This window comes from Lontra canadensis, unplaced genomic scaffold, assembly GCF_010015895.1.
Source record: "Lontra canadensis isolate GAN:19392208 unplaced genomic scaffold, GSC_riverotter_1.0 scaffold2, whole genome shotgun sequence".
NCBI lineage: Eukaryota > Metazoa > Chordata > Mammalia > Carnivora > Mustelidae > Lontra > Lontra canadensis.
The window spans coordinates 7,841,625-7,852,131 of record NW_022630996.1 but is presented as its reverse complement, the minus strand read 5'-3'; the positions used below and the strand labels follow the sequence as shown (position 1 = coordinate 7,852,131).

At 48.1% G+C, this 10,507-nt stretch overlaps 1 protein-coding gene across 1 annotated transcript; it reads right to left on the bottom strand.

The window, feature by feature from the left end:
- Window positions 1-321: 321 nt before the first annotated feature.
- On the bottom strand, window positions 322-9,262 carry ZC3HAV1L (zinc finger CCCH-type containing, antiviral 1 like). Its single transcript, XM_032868249.1, has 4 exons — window positions 8,836-9,262; window positions 7,721-7,856; window positions 3,848-4,106; window positions 322-2,056 (listed from the first exon to the last, which is right to left on the bottom strand). The coding sequence occupies exons 1-4, from the start codon at window positions 9,201-9,203 to the stop codon at window positions 1,902-1,904; spliced, it is 918 nt and encodes a 305-aa protein (XP_032724140.1). The 5' UTR covers window positions 9,204-9,262; the 3' UTR covers window positions 322-1,901.
- Window positions 9,263-10,507: the final 1,245 nt, after the last annotated feature.

Below are 10,507 nucleotides of genomic sequence, written 5' to 3'. Positions count from 1 at the left end.
GATACACATGTGTACCCTATCTGTTCCCATTAAGAACTAAACAAGGCTTACAGCAAAAATACACATGGTAAAAGAATAAAATGTGAATAACAATAAAATATAAAAATAATTTTTTTTAAGATTTTATTTATTTATTTGTCAGGCCACAAGTAGGCAGAGAGGCAGGTAGAGAGAGAGGAGGAAGCAGGCTCCCTGCTGAGCAGACAGCCCGATGCGGGGCTCGATCCCAGGACCCTGGGATCATGACCTGAGCCGAAGGCAGAAGCTTTAACCCACTGAGCCACCCAGATGCCCCATAAAAATAATTAAAAAAAAAAACAAAAAACAAAATTAGCACCAGGAGAAATCAGAACTAGGAAAAAGGAAACAAAGTATGCAGAACCTAAGGGCTTTCAGAAATACTGTTGTGGATAGCAAAGGTGAAAAGTTTCACAGAAGCAGCATGATCTTACTGTCCGTAGGAGAAAACACAGCAATTTCTCACTTTGCAAAGGATATTTTGGCCGACCTCCCCCCAGCAGAGTAGGCAGCATTTCGTGATAAAACATGGTTCTACGCTAAATTAATTCAGCTTTATGCAAAACTCACTCCCTCGTCCCTATTTCTCAGATATTGTGTTATTGCAGGAAAGTCAAAATTTAAAAAAAAAAATACTTTACACATCAACATTTGAGAATATCACAAAAGCAAACACAGAAAAAGATGTCATAACGCAGCTTCTCTGCGGTACCCTTGGATGAATACAAAGAACCAAACATCTAAGTGTAGCTGGATGAAGAGAGTCAGGTGGTGGGGACAGAGAGAAGGAAGGAAAGTCAACATGAAATAGACAAGGTCTATAGGTTTCTGATAATCCCTCCAGATACGCAGAAAGAATGGATACAACTTTGAGAAATGGATGAACGACCCTATCATAATGGGGGTGTTGGCGAAAATGTTAATAAGAAATGCAGAGTAGACACAGTGAGGTAGAAATCTTTGGTGAGCACTCGACAGTTACACACTTTGTGGTACGGCTGAGGGATGGACCCAGGAGAGCTGGGTATCATGTGAGCACAGTACGACTGATATCGTTTCATGAAAATTAAGGAACCTAATTAAACGCCATCCCACATCAGCCCCAGGAGGGCAGGCACAAAATCCACACACACACACACACACACACACACACACAGAAAGCACACACACTGGAAAAATATTCCCTTGCATATACTTAAAGAAATGCAAATCAAAAGGCAGTATCATTTAGCACCAACAAGCTAAGCAAAAGAATACATTTAAAAATTCAATATTGTGAGGATTTGAGGAAAAGAGTTCCATTCAAAATTTGTTAGAAAGAACGGAAACATCCAGAATAAGGGAAGCCATTAAGTAAACAACTGTACGTTAGTGTATCTGTGCATAAAAATGATTATATACGATAAAATGTGAATAGGGAAAGAGGCTTATGAAACGTTAAGAAAGAACAAGAGGACTAAGCGTCCGTATATGGTCTCTGACAACCACTATGTAAACCGTGTATGTGGGTGCAGAAAAACATTGGCTGGGTCATGGAGCAAGGCAGCCAAAGCCTGCTCCTCTTGGAGCTCCCGCCAGCCTAAGGGACCTGTCAGGGACTACAGGCAGAATCTGCCATCTTCAGAGTTAGCCCTGGACTGACCCCAACCATACTCACGTTCTCCCCTCTCTGCCTGCTCCACGTCCCACCACATCCCAACCACCCATCCCCAATGTCATCCACGCAACCTGATGCTCTCCCCTTCTCCGTCATCTTTAATCTTTACAGCAACATGTGAGGTAGGTATTACTATGACCGTTATTGATAAGTGATTACATGAAGGAACTTAGAAATAAAGCTCAACAGAAGCTTTGTTTTCAGAACTTCTGACTGGACAAGCGTCTTATTTCACGGACATCCTTTCCGGTTTCCCTGCGTGTGGCTTCTTGGCTGACGGAGCAGGGATGGGAGCCACAGGACCAGCCTCTGCAGCGCCAGCCATATGTCCGCCTGGCTTCTCGAGGCCCTGGGAATACTCAGCAGGAGAAGCGGCATTACCTGAAAAGAAGAGGAGAGAGATGAGCTTTCCTGAAACACCCCTTTTACGGCTCTCAATTTCATTTTATGTCGGGAGCATCAGCCCTGCTAATCAGATCTCAGACAAAAGTCCCAATACTGTGAATTTAGAGAGTTTTGTGTCTTCTGGATTTATTTTACACACACACACACACACACACAGAGAGAGCAGAAAGTCACTATTTCAGTGACTTAAGCTAAAAGAGACTTCAGTTATGAGAGACCCACTAAAGAAGACCAGAGGAAGGTAATGATAGGCCCTGTGCCAATATAGACAATTCCTGCCACTATTTGGGGTCCCCTAGACAGCCTCCTATACTCCCTCCAGACCACCTGTGCAGGAAGTCAGCCACTACCATTCCAACATAAGAAAACTCCATATTGAGGGGCGCCTGGGTGGCTCAGTCGGTTAAGCATCTGCCTTCGGCTCAGGTCATGATCCCAGGGTCCTAGGATGGAGCCCTGCATCAGGCTCCCTGCTCAGCGGGGAGTCTGCTTCTCCTTCTTTCTCTGCCTGCAGCTCCCCCTGCTTGTGCTCCCTCTCTCTCTCAATCTGTCAAACAAATAAATAAAATCTTAAAAAAAAAAAAAAGAAAAAGTAAAATAAAAGATATCAAAAGCTTAGCGATATTGGCTTTCCTGATGTGGTTTTCCCATCAACAATTCCCCTAAGCCTACATCCCACTGAAACGGATTTTGAGCTATAAGCAAATCTAGTAAGTTAAGCAACCTGAATGCATTGTAATTAAAAGTACACCAGACCACAGTCGGCAGACCTTAAAAAATGAGAGACTATGTAGCAATATGGGAAGATGTTTATGATGTTGTGTGAAGTGAAAATTTAGATATTAATGCATACTGCGACCACAAATGGACCAGTATTTGTAGAGTAACAGGAGAGAAGGGCCTGACGTTAAATGGTACTAATGATTATGGACAGAGAGAGTGGAATCATAGGCAATTTATATCTCTACTCTCTATTTTCCAAATTTTTCTGTCATATGGTTAAAATTTCTTAACAACTGAAAAAGAAAATACTTTTTTTTTAAGATTTATTTATTTATTTCAGCAAGAGAGTGAGCATGAGCAGCAGGGACAGAGGGAGAGAGAATCCCAAGCGGACTCTGCACTGCATACAGAGCCTGAACATGGAGCTGGACCCCATGACCCTGAGATCACCACCTAGCCAAAACCAGACGCTCAGCCAACTGCACCACCCAGGTGCCCCCAAAGAAAATACTTTCTTAAAAGTTCTCATTACAAGAAAAACTGTGTAACTATGGACGGTGACAGATGTTAGCTCAACTTACTGCGATCACTTTGCCATGTATACAAATATCGAACCACGCTGTACATCTGAAACTTGCATAATGTTATATGTTAATTATCTCAAGAAAAACAAAGAAAGAAGAAAACGCTTTAATTCAAATTTAATAAAAGAAAGCTATTCCTATGTCTTCCTTCCCTTTCTTGTCCACTGGCCCACCTCCCTCCTCTTTCTTCCTAACAAAGCCATGAGGACGATTGTATCTACTTCCTGGCCCCCAGCTTAGCAAGGAGCAACACTGTTCAGACCCTTGGGCAGGTGCTATTGGCTGTCAGCGCTGAAAATAAACTCTATCCCTTCCCTCCTTTGGTTAGAACCAAGTTTTCTATCCTAAAATGTTGGTGGTTCTGCTTCCCCAAGGACAGAGCATGAGCTGCCACCCCCTAGACTGACTCCCAGGTCAAAACGACATGGGCTAGTGCTCTGTCTCCCTCTGATGGTCTCACCTTGACTTTCAAGCATCTTGTGCAGCTTCATGTGCTTGTAGGTAGAGATGATCTGAAAATTCACGACGCTTGGAATATTCAGTCCTTGGTCCTGCAGCAGCTGCAGGGCTGTGGCATGAATGAGCTGATGGGACCGTTTGCATTTCTGAAGTCTGCACTCCCCTCTGACAAAGGACTTGCACACGTGAAACTTGTTGCATTTATCCTTGAGGTTGCAGTAGCCATAAAGTGCTTCACCTTTGTTGTACAGTAAACAGACCTGGTCCAGAAATGGAGCAACACTTAACACATTTGTTTTCACTACATTTCTTAAGGCAATTGATTGAAGAAAAAAAAAATTTTTTTTAATTTTTAAGTAATCTTTATACCCAGCGTGGGACTCAAACTCACAACCCTGAGACTGAGTTGCATGCTCCACCCACTGAGCCAACCAGGCACCCCAAGAAATAATTCTGAAAAAGAAGTGTAATGGGCACAGAGTCTTGTACCATCATATATTAAAATACAAACTACTTAAACAGTATGATACTGATTTCAGAATGCATAGGAGATCAAGAAGAGGAGAACCCTAGACCTAGTCCCCAAATCAAAATAATCCTTTCCTTAAAGATTTGATAGAGTTCAACAATAAAACTTTATGAGCCTAATGTTTTCTTGTATAAGACTTTGTAACTAATACTCTAGTTTCAGGGTGTTTTGAAATTTTCATCTCAATGCTTCTGTTGTTCAAAAATAAAGACCGTTCTGGCTTTCTACTTTTTCTTGAATCAGTTTGGGTTTTTTTAAAGATTTAAAAAAGATTTGTATTTGACAAAGAAAGAGACAAGCAGGAGAGGGGGAGCAGCAGGCAGAGGGAGAGGGAGAAGCAGGCTTCCCACTGAGCAAGGAGCCTGATGCAAGGCTCAATCCCCAGATCATGACCTGAGCCAAAGGCAGACGCTTAACCGATGAGCCACCCAGGCCTACCTTCAATCAGTCTTGCTGGGCTATATTTTTTCTAGAAATGTGTCCATTTCATTGAAGTTTTCAAATGTATCTGCATCACATTGTACATATTTCTAATGTGTGTTTCTTTCAACACCACCAAGTAATTCTCAGTGGACAATGACCAGGTGTCCCATAAATTTTAATTCAATCTTAATATTGTCTACCTGGAGATAAAGTCAGATCCCACAGGCTAAGAGCTCAGGCCCACCAGGCTGCCCCCATTTCAGACGCCCATCGTGGGTCGAGGCTGCCATCTGCCACTGGCTGATCTGCTATAAAGGTTCTCACCACCTCCTCCTCTGTTAGATTAATGTGCTAGAACAGTTCACAGAACTCAGAGAAATGGTTTACTTACTAGATGACCAGTTTATTATAAAAGGATATAACTCAGGAACACGCAGATGGGAGAGATGCACAGAGGAAGGCATGGGGGAGAAAGGTGTGGAGCTGCCATGACCTCTCCTGGGATCCCACTCTCCCAGCACCCCCATGTGCTCACCAACCTAGAAGCTCTCTGAAAGTCTGTCCTTTTGGGTTTTTACGGAAGCTTGATAACATAGGCATGATAGGTTAAATCACACTGGCCACTGGTGAATGAACTCAATCCCCAGCCCCTCTACACTCCCAGAAGATGGGAGAGTGGGGGGCAGAGGGATAAAAGTTACAACTGTCTAATCACAAGATTGGTTCTCCTGATAACCAGCTTCCATCCTTAGGTTACCTAGGGGTTTTCCAAAAACTCACCACTGACTTAACAACAAGACACTATTATAGCCCTCATCGTTTAGGAAATTTCAAGGGTTTGAGGAATTCTTTGCCAGGAATGGGAATGAAGACCAAATATGTTATATTTCTCATTATAAATCACAAGATCACAATGTTTGTCCCTACCGTCTTTTTACTAAGGGTATATCTGTATTACATACTGTGTCTTTCGGAGAATGATGGGAAAGGGTCATGGGGCATTTTCATACCGGAGATGTGAGGCACCATTCCTGCCTCATTCACTGTGCTTATCCATGGTCCCTGCTACCTAAGCGGCCACGCTGTGTGCCACATGACATACACCTCCAGTCCTGGGTGACAGGACCAGGGGTGGGCTCCTGCTGTAAGTGCAGCCAACCCACTGGCTGCTCACAGAACACGACAGTAGTCTGACATGACAAGATGAGGCTGAACCGGGACAGTAGGGAGAAGCCATAAAGAAAAGCGTCCAATAAGTTAAACAATGTAATGATGTTAAACTTCTGCAAGTTAAACAATATCTTAAAAACTAAAAGGTTGTAACTACTAGAATTGTCACTGACCCTTCTCTTTGAGAGGAAGGACCGGACCCCGCTGCAGCCTTTCTCCTCTCCCTCCCTGCCAATAACTTGCTCCGGCTGCTGCTTGGGAGTCCTTTTGGCAGTATGGTTGGAACGTATCGGTTTATGATAACCATGACTGACCAAGCCTGGCTTCAAAGTCCGAAGAAATGAGAAAAGACATGGATATCAAGAACAAACCTCTTAGCTCTTAAGGCTGACTCCGGTGCTGCCTTCTCTTTATGGATTCTGCTGTCCTGCTGCCCTCTGACCCTAAGGCTCCAGCTCACTCCTCCAGCCTTGTGACTCCCTTCCCTTCCAGGGCCTGAAATACCTTAGCATTAACAGGGACCACAGTCACAAACTACCCTCGATTTTCCCAACAGCCTCCCTTCTTCCCACTGCTCTCCTGGCAACTTGAGTGTCTGAGATAGCATCACTGTGCTAGAGCAGAAGATTCTTTCAGCTGGTGGGCTCTTGTAATATTTTCTTCTGGGATTCCTACTATTTTGTTTTTAAAAATTCTTCGTGTAGGGGCGCCTTGGTGGCTCAGTCAGTTATGCATCCAATTCTTGGTTTTGGCTCAAGCCCTGATCTCAGGGTCATGAGAGTGAGCTCCATACTGGGCTTCAGGCTCAGTGCAGAGTCTGCTTGAGATGCTCTCTCCCTCTCCGTCTGCCCCTCCCCCTGCTCTAAAATAAATAAATAAATCTTTAAAGAAAATTCTTCATGTATAGCTAAACAGATACAAACATGCTAATTTCACCAGGATAGCAATTCTAATAGGCACTTATGAAGCATGTGGAGCTTTCAAATCATTGCAAAACAATTAAAATTAACATCTAAAGCCCCAAAAAAGTAAATGGGGGGACATACGTACAACAAATGTGACCACAAAAGGGATTGGTATCATTAAAGACATCTTATAAATAGAAAAAGACAAATGCTTCAACATAGGCAAAAGCATACACAGGCAATTTGCAAAACACTGGTTTCACAGACAGACCTAAATCAAATCTGCCATGTACTATGTGACCTGGGGCAATTTAATGTATCTGAACCTCAGTTTCCTCACCTGTAAAATGGGGACACATTATTAATGAGCTGAGGTATATGGATAGCTTAGCATTCAGTAAACAATAAAAAAAACCCCAATAGCTATTACCATCATTTCTTTTTTTTTTTTTTAAGATTTTATTTATTTATTTGACAGAGAGAGAGATCACAAGTAGGCAGAGAGGCAGGCAGAGAGAGAGGGGGAAGCGGGCTCCCTGCTGTGAGCAGAGAGCCCGATGCGGGGCTGGATCCCAGGACCCTGGGATCATGACCCGAGCCGAAGGCAGAGGCTTTAACCCACTGAGCCACCCAGGCGCCCATACCATCATTTCTTTATCACATGTGTCCATTACTCCCTGCGTATCAAAGCCTGGTAAAATCACTGGTAAAATGACCCCACAGAGGTCAGCCCTGCACCACTATCTCCACCTACACACCTGCTGCCCTCTGTAAGCAGACCTCTGATGTTCTCTGGTGAGTTCTTCCATCCGGCAGACAACATGAGGGCGAACTCTTGGTAACTCACCTCTGGTAAAAGGCACGGGTCATTCTGTAAAAGCAGGATCCGAAGCTGGGCCTCATTGAGGCCAAAAAGCCCATGGTTTTTCAGTACTTGGATGTTGACAGGTGTGTGGATGTCATGGGAAAGGGTGCAGGTAGACCTAGGAGAACACAGAGCTCTGGCTCAGGGCCCCAGAGGAAGAAGGGGCTGGTCCCCCAAATTCCTTGCCTTCTGGTTGCTTTCAACTCACATGGAAGTTAAACAAGTTTCCATGACCCCACAGATACTATATCCTAATAAGTAGGCATGGATAATAAGACAGCTGAGTTGAAGCATCTCTTCTCCCAAGGTCATTTTCATTTTAAGTCTGGATGCTTTAAAGCCAAAGGTACCCCCTCCCCCCAGGCTCCGGCCTTGGCAGAGGATGCCATCTGTTGTTCTGAAGGCGGGTGCACTTGCCTACTCTCCCCCAAACAACTGGCCACCCCCACAGTCCACCGCCGTTAGGAGGAAAGCGGGCCCACACTCCGGCTCTGGGGAGCTTGAGTAAAACCAAGGAAGCCTAGAGAGACAGGAGGCGGCCTTGTAACACCTCGCCCAAACCACCCAGCCCTGAGTTTCTTGGGGGATGGTTCTAGATCAGGCTTTCTAAAGCTGGAGCGCACAGACTCGCTGCGGTAAAACTTTGAGGTTACGCGTGGAAAGAAAGGGCACCCTCCATAAAGGGCCCACGGACCTCATGGGTCCGCAGGAAGCCCCCAGTGGGACCCCTGGAGTAAATGAACTCCAAAGGCGCGGTCCTGATTTCCCCGCCGAGGTGCGGAGGACCCTGCGGGCAGGGGCTGAAATCCGAGGGCGAGCAGCCGTGGAGAAATCCAGGCTGCGACGGCTCTGGGCCTCGCTCTGGGCCTCGCTCTGGGCCTCGCTCCGGGGAGGCCTCTCCTGGAGGACCCTCGCGGCCCCTTCGCGAGGCTTCCCTGCCGCCCTCGGTGGGGGCGGAGGGGGGTGCGGGGGAGCAGCCCCGACCCAACCAGCCCTGTTCTCACTTCTCGGGGGTCCCGCTTCCCACCCGGCGCGTCAGGCCCGCGGCCCCTCGCGCGGTGACCGCCCCGCGCCGCCGGCCCCGCCGCTCGCCTCACCAGCAGTCGCGGTTCGGGCACTTGCCCAGCATGTGGCGGCGGCAGAGGTGCAGCTGGTCGCAGGCCTGGCACTCGCCGCGCTGGTAGCGGGCGCAGAGGCGCGCGGAGGACACGGCCACCACCCGCCAGGCGCAGGGGCCGCCGCCGCCGCCGCCCGCGCCGGCCGCCACCTCGGCCTCGGCGTCCCAGAGGCCCTCCCTCATCTCCACCTCCTGCAGCAGGAAGCGGTCGGGCCCGGCCTGGCGCAGCACGTCCCGGAGCCGGGCCTCCGACAGCTCCACGTTGCCGCGCAGGTCCTGCAGGAACATGCGGCCGCCGTTGGCGCACAGCACCTTGGTGAGGAAGGAGCACACGGTGGGCTCCGCCATGGCCGCGGCCGAGCGCGGAAACCTGAGGCGGGCAGACTCCTCCCAGTCACGTCCACGACTCCGGCCCGACCCGGCCGAGAGGGGGAGGGCGCGCCGCGGCGGCGGCGGCGGCGGCGGAGGGGCGCCCGGGGGCGGGCGGCGGAGGGGGGCCTGGGGACACCCCGGGCGCGGCCGTGGGGGTGGGGGGACTGTATTGGCCGAGCGCCTGCTCTGTGCCGGCCCCGGGTCAAGGGCGGGGGGTCCTGGCCGGGAGAGACGTGGACAGTGGGGGAGTCGTGACACGCCAGCAAAGGAGAGAATCGGGGTGCCCGTAAGTTCTGCGGAGATGAAACAGGTGACGAGGTGGAAGGGGCGGGCTGGGGCGCCCGAGGGAGTTGAGGGGGAAGGATTCAGTCAGCTAAGAGCCGCAGGTGGCGTCGAGGCTTTGGAAGGTTGACCAGTTGGGCCTGAGACGATGTAAGCGTGAGCTACACAGCCTGGATTTGGAAGATTGAGGATGCAAACGCTCTCATGAGTGACTTCGTTAGTCGTGCTCCACTGGGGCGCCTGGGCGGGGCTCAGTCGGTTCAGCATCTGCCTTCCGCCGGGGTCATGATCTGGGGATCCTGGGATCTCGTCCCACATCGGGCTCCCTGCTGGGTGGGGACTCGCAGTTTCTCCCTCTCCCTCTACCCCTCCCCCTGCTCCTGCTCTTTCTCTCTCCGTCAAATAAATACAATCTTTAAACAAAAAATATGCTCAATTGATGATATTTAAATAAAATGTCCTTACAATTTAATCTGTTGCTTTTACTTATCTAATAGTATGAGAAAATGTTAAACTACCTATGGGGCTCACTTTATTTCTGTTGGACCGCACCAGTCTAGACCCTTTTACTCAGCAGCCATCCTTTCTGCCCAACACCTTGCTCATTTTGTGGACAGCTTTCGAGCCCCTGCTAATGCAGCGACGGAGTATGAAGTCTCGTGAAACCCGATGGAGGACTCAACCAGCTGTCTTACACGGTGGTTGTGAAGATGACGTGAGTTGATGTCATGGAAAGAAGCCAAAAAGAGGAAGGCAACTGACTGGCCAGGTGCTAGAAGATCTTCTCTGCCAGGCTTAGAAATTTGAGCTTATGTTGAAGACGTTGGGAAACCATTGAAGGAATTTCAGATGGCAGTAGAAGGATCCCTCTGCCCAGAATGTTCCCCCCTGCTCTAGATGTCTCCCTTCTGTCTTTCATCTCTGAGCATAAATGTCTTCTCTTCAGCAAGACTTTTCTGGACCTCCCAATGAGAGTAGTTCCCTAGTCTCTCCATGGA